The sequence below is a fragment of the Anarrhichthys ocellatus genome, unplaced genomic scaffold, assembly GCF_004355925.1.
Source record: "Anarrhichthys ocellatus isolate YVR2014 unplaced genomic scaffold, GSC_Weel_1.0 scaffold84, whole genome shotgun sequence".
In the NCBI taxonomy this organism is placed as follows: domain Eukaryota; kingdom Metazoa; phylum Chordata; class Actinopteri; order Perciformes; family Anarhichadidae; genus Anarrhichthys; species Anarrhichthys ocellatus.
The window spans coordinates 584,041-604,511 of record NW_022280114.1 but is presented as its reverse complement, the minus strand read 5'-3'; the positions used below and the strand labels follow the sequence as shown (position 1 = coordinate 604,511).

The 20,471-nt window shown below is 45.0% G+C and overlaps 2 protein-coding genes across 19 annotated transcripts in view; both read right to left on the bottom strand.

Annotated features, from left to right (window-relative positions):
• pleca (plectin a) overlaps positions 1-20,471 on the bottom strand; it is a 92,840-nt gene that overhangs the window by 44,384 nt on the left and 27,985 nt on the right. For 2 of the 18 annotated variants that reach the window (XM_031874784.1, XM_031874785.1), the window contains exon 1: positions 2,440-2,571. The exons of 14 other annotated variants lie outside the window; for them this stretch is intronic. In XM_031874784.1, coding sequence (XP_031730644.1) covers positions 2,440-2,479 — 40 coding nt within the window. In that variant the 5' untranslated portion in view covers positions 2,480-2,571. Of the gene's footprint in view, positions 1-180; positions 1,876-2,439; positions 2,572-20,471 lie in introns of those variants that run through there. 2 more of the 18 variants (XM_031874774.1, XM_031874778.1) reach the window with 1 other exon arrangement.
• On the bottom strand, positions 6,147-7,577 carry LOC116398469 (uncharacterized). The gene has a single exon (XM_031874787.1). The coding sequence runs from the start codon at positions 7,568-7,570 to the stop codon at positions 6,164-6,166; it is 1,407 nt and encodes a 468-aa protein (XP_031730647.1). The 5' UTR covers positions 7,571-7,577; the 3' UTR covers positions 6,147-6,163.

The following is a 20,471-nucleotide window of genomic DNA, read 5'->3' as shown; positions in this document are numbered from 1 at the left end:
GAGAGGTAGAGAGAGAAGGAGTGTGCGCCACGAAAACACACGGACCAGGAGAGAGCAGAGACAACGGACGACAACAGCCGGCGAGAAACTATTTTGAACAGAAAAGCCTTCAAACGTACGCTCCTCTCACAGCACCGCCACCTCTCCTGAAGTAAAGAAAACCTCCCCGGCTCCTCTTACCTTGCTTCTTCCGTACTCTCCACTGCCAGGCCAAGATTAAGGTAACAATGTGGCCCACGACCACCAGGGCCGGGAACACACTTCCAGGGGGGCTTGCCGGCATCGGGCCTGGTGTAAAGTGGAGAGTCCCGGGCTCTGAAGACAGACGGACGGGAGCGTGGGGAGGGGAGGGGGGGCTGAAAGGTGAAGGGGGAGTGGAGAGGTGTGTGCGCCTAGGGGTGTGGTGCCATCCCGGACTTTAAAAAGCAGCCAAGTTGTCCGTGACTTTCACAGGAGAGAGAGAGAGAGACAAACGAAAGAGCACCCCCCCCCCTCCCTCTCGTCGCTGTGACTCAGTCTGCTGGCACAAGTGGCCAAACTCCCTCCCTCCCCTTTTTCCCCTGTACTTTACTCTAACAGTTCCTCTCTCTCTCTTCTTATTCTATTCTAAATTGTACTTATTTCAAAATCTGCTCTGATTCTGCCAGCACAAGCAACTTCGCAGCTTTAAAGTAGTATAAAGAAGTGTTGTTCTCTGAGGCTCAAGTGACTGCGCTGCTTTTGCCCTGCAGGGACTCACTGCTCTCCTCGCTCTCTGCAGCCTATCTGCAGGAGTTAATAATACATGAGGCTGCTTTGTGGGACACACACACACACACACACACACACACACACACTCAGTCAGCCTTGATAAGAGAACGAGTGAGATCCACCTTGAGACTGTGTCAAAGTTTCCAAACTCACTCCATAGGATTTTCTTCTACCCACCGAAGCCCCTTCAGTTATTTTCCATCGCGGTTTACGACTCACAGATCATCTCGGGACAACCTCTTCCTCCTCCTGCTGCCAAATGTTTATACTGAAGCCAGGCTATTTTTTTTTTCCCTTTACATAATAACCCACTCCCTATCAATTCATTCTCGTTATGCAAACTTCACTACTTCTCCCTAGACGTTACTGTAATTGCTTCCATATGTTTGAGCAGCACAGACATGGCGTTTCATTTCCCCCTCGGGACAGGTCCTGTTATATGAACACTGAAGAGCCTCAAAGGAAAATGTCTGCTTAGACCAGACTGAGCCCCCTCTGATGACGTCACCGTAGACATTTTCAAACCTGTTGTCCAGCTATAAATAAAAGTGTCACTGTGATCAGCAGTAGATCCCTCTCTGAGCATTTCACTGTTCTCAGCAACACAGCTTTCATATTCAAGGTGTTCCCTCAGTGTGTAGTGATGTAAGGACTGTAAGCCCTTGACATTTGATGGATGGCCTCTGATAAGACTCATGTTAACTTCAAAAATACACACACATACACACACACACACGTAACACCTGCTTGCATCACTGTCTTGCCGCGGGCAAAAATGGCATCTCTGCCAGAACATCATGCAGGGAACATTACTCTATCGGTGTGCACTCCAAACAGTGTCACGCAGGAACCTGACACCAAGAACCGGTGTCACGATCCCACAGCGCCGGCAATTCAATGCCACACGCCGGCAGATCCATAAAACAATCAGAAATAGACGGCGGGGTCTCGACCTTGAGCCGCCGTTGGCCTGAGCACAGCGTGACTTAATGTACAGAGGAGAATTCAGCATAGTCGTTTTTTAAAATAAAAAACTTGGGGTACTTCAAATGAATAAATATAAAGTTGCCTCAAAAGAGCGTTTGGGAACAGAAGCTTAATGTACAAATGTCAACAAAGAGGACAGAGTGAGTGTGACGGAGTGATTTCATCTGAGGAGAGACCTCGTATGATCCCCGTTTTCAAAATGTCCTCCTAATCCCCAGAGCCTCAGAAACCGGCAGCTCAAATTAGCAATCAGTCACAGTGAAGACTGGGCAAAGGGAGTAGAAAGCAAGGGAGCCGTACAGATGTCTGGAATAAACTCAATCCACCACTCCATGGGAGGAGTTGGCCCCCTCCCACGCCCCTCACATGGTATGCGTTTGCTCAATGATTCCCATATTGTGACACATGCCCTGCATACACACACGAAGGCAATAAAGCCCAACTTCACATCAGTCTGTTGAGTAAAAAGATCTTGATTTCATTTAAAACGCCTCTAATCACTAATAACAGAGATATTCCAGGTACAGTGAGCAATGACAGGAATGTTTTTGATCTGAAATCCTCCACTGACACTGATGCTGGGAGTGGCCCTGTGCTCAGATGGCATACATAATGCAAGAAATTCAACTCTACTCAGTTTGCTCCCACTGCAGCATCCCTCAATGCAGCGATACAGAGTTTCAAATGAAAAGGCAAACCTACCTTCCGGAGGTGCAGGACACAAACAGCAGCAGAAGTCCATCTCTGCTCAGCGTCTTCGCAACTTTTAGAGGAAACGCTGAACTGAACTGCCAAGGAGTCAAATCTGACCTCCTGACATTGTGTTCTGATGAAAACCAGAGGGGGCGTGCTGAAAAAGCAAGCAAGACAGAAAAAAAAAAAAAGAGAGAACAGAGAAGCGGAGGCTCGGCTGGGAAGTGAGAACTCGACAGCGCTGTGAGTTTTGACTTAATTCGAGAGGCTTCCTCAGTGGAAACAGCGTCTCATGCGTGGTGGTTTCTGACGAGCGCCTCTGGATGAGATCCATGCGCAGCGCTACATATTTTCTTACAGCATTTAGACAAAGAGCGGAAAATGAGATGTTTCTGCCAGCCAGCTACTATAACAAAGGCTTCTCTGTGGAAGCCATAAAAGAGTGGAGGACAGTTAAAATATGCGCCCACATCCACAGGATATGGATCATAATGTACCAAAGCTAAGACAATGGGAGCTGGGAGATTTGACTGATATTAAATAAGTAGAATAAGAAAAGGAGGATATTGTTATCTAAAGATATTGGCTGCATTAGCACACACACACAGTAGCATCTTTGTATAAATGTATTGCTTCATTGAACTTTGATTTAAGAACATTAACTGAGTACTATCCTTTGTACTACGCAGCTGCAGTAACTTTTATGATGAACGGTGTTTTGACAACATTTGGATTAATGACCTGTTGAAATCATTCCGCAAAAATGACAAATATTCCGGTTTCTCAAATATGACAAATGTGTTTTATATGATTGCAGTTAGTTGAACAACACAAATTAAATGAATTTACCATCTAAAGCTCTCAACATTCACATTTGATCAACTAAAGGATTCATCTAAAAAGTAAAGAAATAAATCATTATTTCTGCAGATAAATGAACATAACTGGACAGTCTGTGTATCTTCCAGGCATGTTATCTATGCAGCTGTTCATTACTTCTGAGCCCACCCAGGTCTGGTTCTTGACTGGTGGCTTGACCGCACGATCTTATGCAAAAGAGGGGAGATGTGGAGCAGCCAGTCAGGGGCCCTGCTGCCGCCCACGCCCGCTGGGACTTAACACCATGGAACATGATCCCAGACACTGCCGAGCAGCGTGGGTGGTGTGCTCTTCAGCGTGGAGTTACAGCATGAACTACAATCTCCTTCACTGTTATTCTCTAAATAAACACATCTGGAATCAGAAAACCAGACACAAAAAAACACGTCACTTGATGACGAACACAAAGCCCGGTCCTGGACTGTTATCTGCTACACTGGCAGTGAGAGACACACCCAGACCTGCTGCCTCCTCTTTGGTCCCCTGCACGAGCCCTCACCATAAAGTACTTCTGTGCTGACACCTTTTGGTAAAAAGACAGAACTGTTCCAGCGGCGGAGGCTTCCTACCTTGGCCGTGTTGAATCAAAGCCTCCATGAAGTCTCTTGTGTGATTCATGTCCGTCGCAGCTCGAGCGGCGTCTCGTTTGATTTCCTTCTATCACGTAATAAAATGCAACACACAGCACTATGCGACTGGTGACTCTCAGCGCGTGTGCTGCCGTGGCTGGTCCATTCAAGCACAGAGCAGTGTGTGTAAATGTTGGGAGTTTACGTTCATTGCAGGCTGGGCTAACACACTTAAGGGCAGATGAAAGGTGGCAACTGCCACATGTTCTCATCTGGACTGCTTCGCCCCTTCTTGCGGAGGCACGGGCAGGAAAAAGCTGAGTGTGGCGTAACTGGGCTCACATGTCCCGGTCGCTCTGCTTAGTCATGTGCACCGGGCCCCGGCGACGGAAAGTTCACAGGCAGGCTGCAAGTTAAGGTACAGCACGGAGCTTCCATGTGTGGCTTGTGCACAAGCGCTGATCATCATCAGGCTGACATCTTGTGTGAGTGTTTAGCGATGTGGGAGCTCTGGAAAATGCTGCGTGTTCTGCAAGATGACGAGAGAATGACTGGACGGTCTGTGCACGGAAACAATGTGCAGTGCAGTAGCAGGACAGCATTTAAAGCAGCTCACTGTCCCCAGCAGATGGCAGAAGCAACCCCATCAGTCCACTCAATATCAACAATATCTACATGTACGTATGTATATTATATAGAAAGTGAAATATCAACACTTTAATAGGTTCATTTATTCTAACTTGTTAAAGGATGCACAAGCTGTAAAAAAGTAAACAATAAAAAAACCTAATATCTACAAACTACCTACAAATATATAGGTATATATGATGTAATAAAGCTGGTCTACAGAGTGATACAGCCTGACACCAGTTCTCTATGAGGATACACTGGCTGTGTGAACTCATGTGTCAGTATAGAGTATTAATAAAGAGGGTGACTGTATGTCTGTGTGGAACAAACATGTAACAGCATCATCTGAGTAACATGTTGGAGTTACTCAGGAAGTGTAATAAGTCACTTTTCACTCCTTTAAAAAACACTACTTATTTCCTGGTATCCAAAGTAATAAGTTACATTACTCGTTACATTACCATATTACTTTTGGATGCGTCCGGTTACCGGGGCCTCTTTCTTTTTAGCAAAAGTAGCATCTTACGTTCTAGCCTTGAAACACATTGCAAAAACATGTAACAGTGATTATTAAACTATGTGACCATGTACAAGGTGATACATTCGAATTATTGCTAAAATAGCGTGGTCCGACACAATCTTATGAACTGTTTGGCCAAATCAAATTCTTTATTGTATCATTATGATCGTGACTACCTGATCCTCCTCCATCTGAAGATTTGTGGTGATGTGTGTTCATGTCATGACGCTACAGACCATCCAGACATGAGGTGCAGCATTCTGTTTGCTGATCTGTCGTCAGTACGTTTGACTGTGATTGAGCTATGAGACCAGTGCCGTGACTGGCTATCTAATAACCATCACACCCGCTGACCCATGTTTATCTTCAATCTGCCATTTTGCACGATGCGCTGCTGCACAGACATGAACCAAAACAGAAGGTGCGCATGGACCATGGATCGCATTTATTATTCAAATTTCAACTGAGGTTGCTAAATGTTAAACTGAGGGTGAAATACATGCGTTTGGACCCTCGTAGAACCGGACCTGTCTCTTCCTCGGCTAGAGTACGGTCACACGTGTGCTCAAGGCGATAATCGCCTGATAGTCCACCAAAGACCATCTTGACACAACACGAACCATAAGTTAACTTGACACAAAATACAAAACGCCTTCTGGATTAATAACTGTAATGTAACTACTGTGATGGAAAATGTAATCCCTTACACTACTCGTCACTGGGGAACAATATTTGAGCAATACTGATCAGCATCACTTAGCTGATGATCTGCTACCTCTGGCTAACATGCAAGTCACAGCTTTCTGTTTGAACTTGAAAACTCTTGCCTGCACAGATGCCCCCTTTTTAACAGAAAATTAACTAACAATTGTGCAAATATCTACACAACACTTCATAAGCAGTCATGCACGCAAACCACAGGTTGGCCCAATACTTCATGCATCCGGTAAAAAGACAGTCTGGTTGTCATTTAGCTGTATGGAAAATGACAAGGCCATTACTTGTATTGCTAGAAGATCAAATTATCCCTCTCTCAGCCTCCCAAACACAAGCAGTGCCCATAGCAACGCCAAGGTAGCCTCTACTGCAGACAAGAGGAAGGGGGGAAACGGATGAAGAAGAGGAGGAGGAAGAACTAAGACCAGCTCAAACCTTCCAGGAAGTCAGGCCGGACCCTCTGAACATGCTGCTCATTCTCAGGTTCCTCTGTGAGGAAGCCCTGGTCTCCCTGAAGCAGAGTGGTCTTCAGGGCAACAACGGGACACTCTGGAGGGACAACAGGGCCGGACCCTGGCTCAAAGGCTGGACTGGTGGAGGTCTCTAGGGCGATATGAAACTCAGACATGGCCGTCATAGCAATGCACTTCTCCATAACTTTATGGGTGATAAGACCAATGTCATAATCCACCAATTTTTCTGTGGCTGTTGATGTAGGTGTTGCTGATTTATGGTCGAGATCAGAGTTAAAGGTCTTAGCTTTGGTCACAGGGACAAAGAGCTCAATATTCAGCCGCTTCATCAACTCAACATCATACTTCTCAACTGTTTCTTCAGTCGCCACATCAGCTTCCTCACCTTGATCGTTAACGTCCTGTCGTTCCGCCTTTTCAGTAAGCTCTGTCAACAAAGGGATTGTGGACCTGTCCAGGTACTCTCCAGGTACCTCCGAGGCTGGGTTCGGGGATTCTCTTGGATCTGGGATCCATTCTTCTGGGGTCGCCTTAGTCGTATCCTCCGGCATCTTCACACACTCAGACTCTACAAAAGCTGCAGATGGGTGAGCAGCAGTCATTTTAACAAACTTCTGCAGGACTTCCTTGACTGGGGCACGAGGAGTGGGAACGGTTGGTATCTCTTTGGAGGACTTTGGTACAATTGAAGATGAGGGGAACAAAGAAACGGGTAGCTTGTCCTCCTTGGCCGAGTCGGGACACCTGGTGACTCTGTCCTCAGTGAGGAGATAGGAAGCTCCAAAGCTTTTCCGGTTACCCTCATTGGCCCAAGGTTCCTCTCTGCAGAAACCCTTCTTGGTCTGAACACCGAGCCGGCCGACGGATGCATCACAGTGGTAGGGGCCTCTGAAGTTTTTTGGAGGCCTCTCAGATTGCTCTCTCTCCTCTCCTACTCTCTTGTAGCGGTAAATGTGCCTGTCCTCTTGGATTTCTCTTCCAGGCTTGGGTTTCGAGATGTACGATGTGGGGCCTTTCACAGTAAGGACTCGAGCGGAGGACTCAGGGCGACGAAGGCTTTGAAGGGGTGCAGGCATGATCTCTGGTGGCAGGTGCAGGTAATCTCGCAGGTATGCAATTCCTTCGTTGGTAAAATAGTAGTAGGCATGTTTCCAAGTGAAAGTCTCCCTGACACAGCCCTTGGATTTGAGGGAGCCCATGGTGCAGATCACCTTTAGGTTGGTAACCCCTGTGAGGTCAGGGTGCATGGACTGTGGACGCTTGTCCTTCTTGGCCACAATGACACCATCCCGAAAAAGAAGCTCATAGATTGCCCTCAGGTCGGCTAAAGGCATTACCATTCCAGCCACCATTTTGACTTTAGCTATTTGAGGAATATCTTCTCAAAATATTTCTGACCAACTACAACTTCAATATACACTGTTTGCATGCAGTAACATCATACAAACAAGATTTCCTTTTGCATCAGTTTGGCCTCACTGTGATAAAAAATCTATCTTCCAAATTGGCATCGTGAGTCAGCACGGAGACAGCGATGCTCACAACCCCTCCTACCTTTCTCAGTCCCAGTCGAAAGAGAAACTGTGTAGAGGAGAGTCAGGAGGGAAGAAAGGAGGAGAAATCAAGGGGGTGTGTGCACACGGGATGGAAACAGGAACCAAAAGGATCAGACGGAGCTGCGTAGCGAAGGTTGGTGATCCTGTGTGTCTGATGGACGTTACTGCTACAAACCCACCACCGTCTCATTAGCCAATCTAACCTATGAACAAATACACCAATCCTCACACATGTAATAAGCCTAGGTCGCTCTTTTCCAAATATGAATTTAAATGTAATTGTTAAGGATTAAGGAAAATAAATAATGTAGTTTTAGTTCTACTAAAATATTCTGAAAGAAACTGAAAAATAAATAAATAAACAATTTTAAAATATATAAAAAAAAATTCCCATAGTTCCCCATAGTTTCTTATACAAATCAACAACCTCAATATATTTTTCGAAATATAAATGCCATAAGTATCTAATATATTTTGTTTTGAAATAGTCAAACAATTAAATAAAATCTGAAGAAAATTGTAATTCCGTAAACATTGTGAAAGCTTAGACTTATCGCTCTAATGGCAGACTTTGGGTCTAATGGGTTTAACAATGTGTATTACTTTGTGAGAGGAATAGTTTTTGTAGACTGAACAATATTTTTCTAGATAATGTAAAACAGTAAGAAATAAATTCTGTGTTTCAGGCCTTAAATAAGTCAGAAACATTATTTTATCATATTTATTGTTATCATCAATATGTAAACTGAAGGCTTTCTATTCTTTCTAAAAGGGTTTCTATTCTATTCTATTCTTTGCTCCTCTCTTGATGCTTTAGTCATGTTAGAGAGCACTCAGCAACATCACATCCTTTGTCTGGTGCAAAGATGTGTAATAGATAATGTTGAATCACAGTGCGTATGAGGAAGCTGGTGTACAACTGATGCTCTGTTTGAAATAGCAGGTCGAGTGTATCCAGAGGAGAAAGATTAACATACATCTGATAGAGTTGACACACACAACCTGCTATCAACAGGGCTGAGGGGAAAACCACCATCCACACAAAGCACAGCACACAGCTGTAGCTGGCTACAGCTTTTAAAAGCAAGAGATTGATGGTATTGACATAATGAACAGCACTCTTTGTGTGTTAAACTGCAGAAGGTGTCCAATATAATACACTGTCAAAGCATCCATTCCTTTCCAAAGGTTGTCCATGATCTTTGGTCTCTCTACTTTTCCCTCAGCAGTCACAGCCCACAACCAGCCAACTCTGCAAACCTAAATGGAAAAGCCATCAAGTCATTTGGTTCCCTTAAGAGAAGACAACTGTGCCTGTGTTTGATTCTCTGTTGCTTGGCCTCCTCAGAGAGGGACTGACACTGGAAAGGACCGTGGAGACCAGGATAACCCCGGTTGGGCTAAAAATACAAAGAGGAGGCTTGGGAAAAACGTTGACAGCGGATGGGTATTTTTTCCCCGTTAGCCTTTAAATAAGGTGGTAGAACTGTGCCCTCATCTGACAGCTGTGAGTCTTCAATGCCATCCTGAAATGAATATCAGAATAAAGCACATGCTACAGTGCCCTCTGCAGTACGCATTGGGAGTCACCAGACGGTGCACGGCACCGAGTACAGGGAAGAGTGGTGAGATAACGGAGAACCGTCTTATTAGTTAGCACCGTTTAGCGTCAAGCAGTCGCCGATTTAATTATTCAACCATTTTGTAATCTTCTTAATGAAAATCACCTTTGGTCTGCTTGTTTGTCACCCAGAAGGAATGTGAAACAGATTCCCTCCTCTCTGCTGGGAGTCTGGGAGTAACAGCAGAGGCGGCGTTAAGCTTAGTGAGGACTCCAGCAGGTCTGGGTTAAACAGTGTTAGTCATTCATTGAATAGGGGCTTTGTGTGTAGGCCATATACACTTTGTTCAAATAGAAAAGCATGTATTTCATAGTGCTTTTAGTCGCACTGAACTCTGTATATGGAGATAACCCCACCCTTCTGGGACATGGCAGCGGTAAAACAATCGCTGCAAATAATTATTTCGCGCCAGCCGAAGCTCCAATGCAGATCATACTAAATGATGTGCTGCCAGCTCGCTGGTATTTTGCTCGTCAAAGATGATTTACTGAAGCGCTCAAGTGAAGATATCTAGGAGAGCGAATCACAAATCATAAACGCGGCTGAACTGCTGCTTTGCTAGCTTGGGTGAAGTCTTGATATACGGCGCGGCGGATAAAATCACGCACGGTCGAAGTAAACAGATCTCTCACAGTGCAGACATTCCGTGGTATTTCTGATCCATCTTAAAAACTTGAAGCCTGGGTTGTGTCGGTTTATTGGACGGAGAGACTCTTATCTTCATGTGCTCTTCATTACCTGTCCTTTGGCTCTGAATCAAACAAAACCGCGGCAACAACAGACTTTTGTTTGGTAACCAATCGCCAAATATGTACCTGCGTCAAACCTCCTCCAGCTTCAGCTCCTAACTAAAGCCTTTCTTTTAACACACAGCACACAAAGTACTGGCTTCAACACACTAAACGTGTAGAAATAAACACCACTCCGTCACAAATTCATTATCTACCAAATGGAAATTGATTTACTCGGTGGGAACTTCTCAAAATGAAGATTGGATGAGAAAAAGAATCATCAAAATTCTGAGCAGCTACCCCACGTGAATAAGTGTGTGAAATAAGCCCAGCGTGCTTAACCTTTGCCTGGATATAAATAAAGTGGTAGTCTCTTTGAGCCATGATGGAAGCTCATTGCCATGGTGGAAGTGTCAGACGACTAGAGAATGGAGACACCTCGAGGTGGCCGCTTTAAAAACAAACCCATTCAACTCCTCTGGCAGATTGTGTGCTTTCTGCATTCCCGTACAGACTTTACAGCGAGTACTTTAAGCTATATGGTTCTCTTCCAAGTCGTTAAACGCAACCATGCATTTTGACTTTTGGAGAACGGAGCGGTGGGAAAGGCGCTGGGGGAAGTATTGCTTTAACAATACACACACACACACATCTGGTGATAAACTCTGTGATTAGTCTGCAATGATAACAATCCAGCATGCTGATTGATAAACACCTATAAGGTCTGCATTTCTCAGTATCAAAGGGAGTCTCTCCAGCCGTCTTCTTGATGTTCCATCTGTTGTCTCTGTTCTGGAGTTGGATCTGACATCTGTCCGCCTCATGTTCACTGAATTTCTAAAATCTTTCACTGGTTGGAAGGGCATACTTTACCCATGGCAGACTGATTATCCTCTGATGTGTCTTACAGAACATCGTCCTGAGGTTTAAATACTCAAAAACAACTTTGAGCAGAAAGTGATGACGATCAATTAAAGATGGTTTGTTGAAAGCATAGATAAGGAAACCATTATTATTAAAGCCTATGTTCAGGCGTTCAGCAGTCTCAAACCCATCAGACATCGGCATGATGATGACCCCTCTGGGGTTAATGGCTCATTCTTCGGGGGTTCAGGTGTAGCCTGCGAATATCCGGAGAACGGGTATCCGGGCCACTTCTTCCTCTTCCGTGTGCTGGTCAATTGTTTACAGCCGATTAGCAACTTCAGACACACGAATAAAGTTGAGAGACGACACCTTTCAGATAATCTCTAAAACAGATATCTGCTTATGAATGCAAATAAAGGAAGACGATAGCCGACGGGTTCCAATATTATATTTCGGCCAATGCGTTCCGCCTCTTCTGCTCAGCATACGGACTGATTACCTGCATGCAACCAAAGCCTGCTCACATGGGATCGAAGAGGAAGAAGAATTAATAATTATAATAATAACAGGGGATATAACAATAGGGGAATAAGAAGAACATTGGGGAAGTTGGGGTTTGGTGCCTTGCTCAAGTGCTCAAGAGTACCTCGGCAGTGCCAATGAGGCAAAGTAGCAGGGGAAGTTGGGGGGAAAGTTTCAGCTGGTATTGCACAAACCACTCAGGATGTAAAAGTTGTTCAGTATAGAAGTGTTGCAACATGAGCGGTCTCGAGGGCAGTCTGGGTAAAATGGTGTGTTAGTGTGAGCAGCTAATGGACGCTCACAGCGCTGAACCACAGAGACTTCAGGAGAAAACCTCAGAAAACCTCAGGGAGCAGAACCATACCAAGCATCTAAAGAGGAAATGCTGATCAGTACAAAAGCTCACACGACTTAGTCCGTCTGCAAGATCACGGAGCTAAAATGGCCGACTTGGAAAGCGGCTAATGGATGACTGCTCTTTGCCGCAGTTGCCGGTTTTGCCAAATCAGATCATAAGAGCACCATGTGATCAAAAGGAGTTACTCCACAGAGGAGGAAATATGAGAGCTCCTGTGTGTGTGTGTGTGTGTGTGTGTGTGTGAGAGACTGGCCCCTGCAGTGAGTCGCAGGGCGTGGTCGGCCAGGAATGTCTGTAACCATGGAAACGTGACGCACCACAGAAATATGAGCAAATACACACAAGGCCAGACCGGTGGTCAGGGCGATAGCATCGCTACTGACAACACACACAAACAGTGAGAGTCGCTCAGCGGCTCAGCACCACGCGACCTCAACCAACCATCCCAAAAGATCCAGATGTAGAAAACTGTCAGTGTGGGGACAGGATGAGGTGAGTATAGACCGGTTTGGACACTATTTTGGAGAAGTCTTTTCATGTTACCATGCCCTCACACACACACACACACACACACACACACACACACACACACACACACACACACACACACACACACATCAGCTGTTTTGTATGTTCCAAACGTTCATAGCTCCTCCTGTAGCTGTTTACACCAAATCATGCTATCAGAAGCATTTTGAGTTATTTACTGGTGAAGAGAGGAATGTTTACAACATACTGAACATACCGATCAACAGAAGGAGACTCTTCACATGCATGACTCTTTGAAGTGCTTTCTCACTGTGACTCTGTTCCTTCTCTTAGCTTTCAGATTTAAAACCAAACTGACATGTAGTGATAGCTTGGATTTCCCAACAGAACATGACATGGAAACATGTCTACCAAGTTGCCAAAGGAGCTTAGCTTGAAGAGAGAGAGTATGTATGTTGGTTTGATCATCTAACATCGGGATGCTCATGGAGACGGGAGCCGTTCACTCCGAAACCAAAAATGTATTTAAGAAGAGGGAGAAGAACCACGGTGCACTGCGTTTAGTTCAAAACAGCACGCAGTTACACTTCAGCCACTTCTCTCCATGAAGGCTTCAAGGCCTCAATCAGCCGGCTCCAGGGCTCATTAAAACACTCTAACCCTCAGACTCTGAACACTGTCTACTTAGACGCTAACTAACGACCGGATGAAGAAGAAACAGTCTACAACTGCAGTCACTGTGAGGATATCAACCGAAGGGGATTCGAGGTAACGGGTAATATGTCCACGGTGTTGTTCACCGCCAGATGAGCAAGAACAAAAGTGAACCGTGGCAAAGCCCTGGATGACAGTCCCTGTAGATGCAAGCCTCTTTGGCCTGGGAAACACTCCGAGGCCACTGTCAGCATGATATGTGATGGGTGCCATTAGTGGAGTCCTACAGATCAGCTCTGCCCTCCTCATAAACCCAACGGTGACAGCGTGAAAGGGGCCACTTTAAAATGAACCCTTTCACTGAGTCCCTGTCTGGCTACAGTCCCCCTCTTCTCTGTCCTCCACATCACCACCATGAGGAAAAATGCATATAGAGAGCAACTAAGATTTGCCTGGAGGAGAGTGGCAAAGAAGAGGTCTTTTGAGGAGAGAGCAGATTTTTTATTTTTTTTCATGAGAAGGGGCGTCTTGCTGGCTGTTGTTGGGCCGTTATGCCTGCGGTGAGGGTTGGCCAACAAACAGCTCCTGCAGCTTTTAGAGGGTCGTTTCGTGCCAGGCAAGTTCTGCAAACGGCACAAGGACGACGGCTTTAGAACATACAATTACTGACTTAAATGTCAGTAGGAGGGACGCTTGAATAGAACAAGCTAAATATAGCACATACATATATATCTATATCTGTATATGAAGTGTAGGAATTGGAAACTTGGGCTACTTTGCGCTTCAGGCTCTGGAACACGCAAACATTTCTCATAAGTCTATCAACAAGTCAAGAACTTTCAATTAATGCTGAAACGACTACCCGACTGATCAATGAGTCAACTGATTCTTATATCATTGTTAGTTGAATATCTTTAGGTTTTGGAGTGTTGATCAGACAAAACAAGCAATCTGAAGACGTCATCTTGGGCTCTGAAAAGTTGCGATGATCATTTGTCACCACTCTTTGCATGGAGAATAAATAAAATGAAAACAATGATAAGCTTTAACCCTATACATCACACATAAAGCAAGTCCTCAGACAGTAAACACTGACCACATGTGACTTCCTCCTCTCACCAAGGGGTTAAAGATTTCATTAGAGATACAGAAGACGGGGACAGAGACGCCCCGAGCGAACATCCTGCAGCCTCTAGTGCCACCGACTCATGATCATTATTACGTCAAATAAAAAGCTGTATTCATTTGAAGGCCATGCCACATACAGAGCTGTTGTGTAACAAGAACATGTATTTGGATCAATGGCATGGGGGAGGGGTTTCTGTGACAAAGACAGAAGCCCCAATTATATCAGACGTGTCTTGTCTGAGAAGACCGCTGCATTTGGAGCTCACCCTCTCTGTGCCGGCTGACAGTCTCCACTGGCCCGCTCCATCACCAGGGAGCCACAACTCAAACCCACAAACAGTCTTAAAGGCAGCAACAGCCACTTACATAAAAGAAGAAGAAGAAGAAAAACACAGCAGCTAGCAAAAAATGCAGCTGGTTCCAAGGTGAAATCTCAAAAACATACTCTTTAAAATGTAACTGCCGGTAAGAATGGAAAGAACACTTAACACACAGACATGCAGTGTTACTGCAGTTGTTAATGGACTGAGAGGGGCAAGGCCCATGGGAGAAAATGCTTTTAATGGCATAAGATGCAGTTTAATGTGGAGACCACAGGACCATTTAGGAAGGATTAGCGAAGAGAAAAATAAAGCCCAATATCTATAATAACTCTCATTAAGGCCTCCACTAATTCTGGCAGTTGGTATCGGCCTGCAGTAGCTTCACTCACACTGCCACCTTCTGGCCCCTTCAGGGAGAGCTCAAAAGTCAGGAGCCGCGGCGTTTTAAAACTCGTCCACATGGTTTCAATCCCACAGCCGATTCCCCTACTGCCTGACAACACAGAGCACACAGAGTGTCATCAGGACCCATCGAGCGGAGGATTAGAGGAAGGAGCGGGTGATCAGAGAGGATGTGTCAATTTACGGAGGCCGTCGCCCTTCTGAATTACAGGAAACCTGGGGTTAATGACATTATGTAATCACATCAGCTAAGTCAGGAGGCCACTCAGAGCTGTCAGTCACGCTGCTCATAACAGGATCACTCTGACTCTTACTGAGGAACACAGGCCCCAAGCAGACCACACATTCAGACCTCACAGGCTGAATCATCACCAGGAAGGTCCAATGCATTCACTGTGCTGTTCATTATTACAGGGCTTTGTACTCCAGCATTCCCTTTTCTGTCAAGCTGTGAATCTTGGTTTGACAGTGGTATGCTGTGTGTCAAAATGGGGGCAGCGGCAACGGGCCGTAAACATTATACCAACATATCACAACCTGATAAGTTGAACTTGTTTAAACTTGTTTGCAAACAGTAGCTCATTTACATATCCAATAGATATGGGAAAAGATCAATTCCAGCACTCACTCTTCTTTTAGCTCTCTTTTGCTTTACAATCTGTACACATGTGACATCCTCTGTCCCGGGACCCTCGCACCAGTACAGGAGAAAGTCCCCCCAAAAAAAACCTTCAACAGGGAGGAAATATCTGCCTCTTTAGCTGCGAAGTATCACTTTGTCTGCCATTCAGCGCTGAACCGATAGTATAGACAGAGTGAAAGTCAGAAAACAAGGTTAAAGGGATAGTTAGGGTTTTTTGAAATGTAGTTGTCAGAGGTGCTTATCCATAGTCAGTGTATTGCTTGTAGTAGATGGAGGTCGGCACACCAACAGTTTAGAGTAACAGGAGTCTCAGCACGAGAGCAAAGTAATACTGCTGTGGACGGGCAGCAGCAACAAAACCTATTTTAGACAAAGAAAAATCTAAATCCTTTTTAGTGTACGCTGTATTTAGAATATTTTTACCGCTTTACTTTACCATCACACAGTCCTTTTAGAAGGGGAACTTTACTCGTTATCTAAGCTCTCTTCAAAGACACGAGACTTCTTTGACAAAAACAGTACTTTGAGCTCTCAGAACACAGGACATGCTGGTCTCCTGCTGCCTGCTGCCTCACTTTGTTTGGGTTTTTGTGCGACCTTGGTGTTTTAACGGGTTAGTTCCCGGTTCACCAAAGTCACACAGTAACACAAAAGGACTAACCGAACGAGGCAGAGGTACAGCCCGATAAAGTTGCGGCTGCAAGACCGAAACAAGCTGAAAGACGGTAAAACATTCAGTAGAGCTGAGGGGAAAGACGGGGGGGGGGGAGGTAGTATTCAGTTCGGTTCAGTTTTCTGCAGGATTATGGGAAAACTGATTATCATGACACTTGGTGGAAGGGTTAAGCACAGGCCAAGGAAAAACCCATTAAATGTTGGTGTGGATCCAAATCACAAGTTATGTTTCACATTCGTGAACATTGCGAGGTGGAGCATTTGGCCTGCGCTTCCCGAGTGCTCTTGTAGCTGTCAACATTCTTACACAAGTAGTACTGTGATCTACTGCTAATGTAAAAATATTGATGAGAATTCAATCTGGGCGGGACGAACTCTTCGATGTCTTTTTACGTCTCTGCCTGAAGATAACGTGGCTCCAGTTCCCCGACCTGGAGTGAATCCGACCCCTGGCTGGGCAGAAACGGGATGAGGAATCTGAAACGTGGCCCATGTGGGGCGACATGTGAGCCCCACACCTCTGAGCGTGAGCCGGATGTACGCATCAGCAACATCCGACAGACACGCCTGATGAATGAAGCCACTTGATACGCTCAAGAATTACAACTGTACAGAAATGTGACCATACACATCTAGATTTTTTTGCACACATATTTAGTGCAGCAGCCGCTTATTTATCCCCTGCATTGGATCATTTTATGCTGGGAAATTTCTGGCCACGCAGAAAGTGCAGCAGTGGGGGAAAAAGAAAACGCTGATCTGATGCTGGACTGTTATCTGCAGATCCAACAGATACACATGTACGGGACATTGTGGGGCAATAAGGAAGCAAATCATAGAGGGATGCTTAATCATCCCCAGACTCCTGATTCAAATCTAAAGCATGTACTTATAGGGTCATCAGGGAACCACATAATAGCCCTGTTATGATGTTAACAAAGTTATTTTTACTTTACAAATTTGGTTCAGGAGAGGATCCACATATCGTTTATCTGTCCAACCGGAAGCTGCAATCAGGTCTGTGAATCAATGCATCATGAGGAGAGTTCACATCAAGATCACTAAAAACGTCTGCTAAAAACTATATTTTCATTGGACAAGTAATATCTAAAGGTCATAAATTGAATGTTATAAAATATCACCAAAAATGGCATGAATTTAACACAGCTTTGTTGAAAAGTGTGCACGTGCTCCACATGTGCCACATGTATCGCCTCCTTTAGAAAGCACTTCCTGTCTGCCTCTGTTCCGTGTTGGACACGACTCTCAGCGCTCAGGGCTGCAAGCATGGAAAAGGCGGCTGATGACCCAGAATCCCCTGCAGGCCTTCTAGTGAGCTGCTGCCTGTTCAGCACTCTGTATACCTCCTAATACATTAAACACAATGGCGGACCCTGCCTGAGCTGCAGTCTGCATACTGTGAAGAACTGAAAAGAGTCCAACAAAGACCTGAACTTGACAAGCACAACATTTGTACTCTTTGTATATATATGGTGTACTGTATGTTAGCTTTCCTCCTCAACACAAATGTGTATCCTGTATATCACTTGTGTCACCATTCAAAATGGACTTTAAAGTTTCGTACTTTAACTTGAAATGTTTTTTGATGACATTTTAATCCCATTTTGTACTGGCTAGAAAAACAATTATTCTTTAAGATTAATAGATAGTACTGTTTCAATCTGCTACGACCTACATCTGCAGAATAGAAGAGTGAACCATGACGATTGTCACGAAGCTACTTTGCCTCTTCGCCACGCACGTCTGAAACCCTAAACCGCTCAGAGGCCAAGTGCACCGACCCCGGCCCTGAACTTCCTTTTAACTGGATACGCCGTGTTTGAACCGGCCCTGCTGAAAAAGCCCCGCCATCGTCCTTTCACCGCCCGGCACACAACCTTCAGACGGCCTGAATTCACAACAGTCGGCTGTTTGTGAAAACATGCTGATACGGGCTGGACAGAGACCCTGGAGTAGAGGGAGTGTTCAAACACGCAGAGTTACAGACAAAGCAAACAGGAGAGCTCCAAAGGTTAAAGCAGGTTAAGAGTGCCAACAGGCTGGTAGACAAGCTCATGGTTAAAAAGCAGAGGGCCTCGTTGTAGTTTCTTTTGTTGTTTGATTAAAATACATTTTGAAAGAGAAAGACCACTTATTTAACCAGGTAAGCCCGTTTGAAGGGTGAAACCTCTATTGCCAGGGAGACCTGTCCATGACGAGCATAAACAGTAGAGTAAAACAATACAAAGATCAGACAACAGAAAGAAGAATACTAAAAAAAGACAGGTGATAGAATAACAGAAAGAAAAGGAGTAAAGTAAGAGAAGAGTAATCTCATATCGTCCTTGTATGTTGGGTTTTATTCAGCAAACGGAGCTAGAAAACACTTCCTCAGTCTTTGTTCATAAGCCTGAAATGAGCTCAAGATATTTGGGTCAAGACCCAAAGCTGGCTGGTAGAAACAGGTTAACAGGTCCCTACCGTCAGTGATGGGTAACCAAGGCCATGTGTCAATAGTGGCCCCGCTTGTCTCAACACATACAGAGGAGCATCAACAGGCTCTTGTGATTAAGCACCGATTCTCTACCAAGTGCCTGGAAATAGCAGACAAGAATGCACAGTGGGGAGCGATGGTCTAGAGGTGACGACATGCGTACAAATGAACTGAGCAGCACTCAGTGAGCAGCACTCAGTGAGCAGCGGTGTTGGACACGTTAAGTAACTCCTTTGGGAGTGCTCGGTGAAGCGAGGCAGCTTTTGTCCCCCCAGAGCCCCGGAGAAAGCATTGTGGGCCCGTCCCAGTGGGTAGGACTCCCTTCTGGTCCCGCTCCAGGTTCATTTAAATGTCCCTGTTCCAGAGTGTTACCACATTCTGCCAGAGACCTCGACTCACAGAGCGGCATGTTAAAAAGCTTCTCCTTTGAGCTGAGCCAGCTTCACTGGGCCGGTTGGGTTCTGTCTCCTCAAAGTGGGGCCTTTGTGTCTGTTCAATAGTCTGCTGTTAATCCTCGACTTAATGAAATGTAGATGGTGCACACCGAGTCAAGGATCGGTATAGAAGAAGCACACTGTCCATGGTCTGAATACCTGATCAGCTGAGTGTTTGAAAAAAGAATACATAATGGAAGAAAGGCCTTTGGTTTACTTTGCAGGTTGAGGAACTAACAGAAATGGTTGAGTCCTCCTGGGTAGATCTATTGAGAGTGTTGTCACAGCAACAACATGTCAAGCTAACTTTTACTACGGTTGTTTTGCATCAAACTCAGTTGGACGTTCGGGTTTTGAGTGCCGATATCTAACAAGACTTTCTCCAATACCTCAATGTTTTTAATACCCATTGTGTCATTGCTTAACAAATAAGAAAAAGGTCATTTGTTAAACAGCAAACATACATTAACTTTCCCATATAAATTGATTTGTCTAAAATTGCCAAAGTTTGATTTAAATCAGGAAGTATCTGATCTAGAGATTATTAGTGGATCGATCATTTTATAGCATCGTATAATGAATATCTGTGGGTTTTGGACTGTTGATCGGACAGAACAACATGCCCGTCTATTTTTAGGATATTTTGATGGGGATTCTTGCACTTTTTTGAGATTTTATAGATGATTAGACTCGGCAATAACTGTATGACGAGTAAATAATGAAAATAATCAATAGATGCAGCCCTAATGCGATCAAAGAACAGGTAAATAACATTATCAAACTGACAGGATTTGAAAGATTGGTGTTTGAGACACATGTCGGTCAGATATCATCTTAAGATGAGACATCCAAACTGACTGTATGACTGGATCTCTACCTCTGTGACAGAGAGGCAGTGAGACACCTGGAAGTGAGGGAGGTGGGCGGAGCAAACTTTGCTGATGTAAACATCAGAAGCATCTCACCAAGACGAGCAGCGGACAGGAACAGAGACAAAGAAGGCTCGCTCCTTCACAATTCCAGATAAGCCATCCCATCCCCGACTGAGGGGCAGGGCAGCACTTGGCCGTATCATTGCAGTTACCGCGGCGATGCAGCAGCCGCTCTGCTCTGCATCTCCCAGCGCAGACGCATTCAACGTGCCGCATGCAGCAGCAGCAGCAACAGCAGCAGCCAAGTAACAGCTCATAAAAACACCATCTCAGCACAATCATCCCCCCTGACCCTGTCTCCATCCCCTCTGGACACAAAGGAACAAAAGCTTTTCATCCCTTTTATCCACAAAAACATGCAGAGTGCAAGAGAGACCAGAGGATTAGGATTCCTCCATCTGACCCACAAACAGCCCTGAAGCC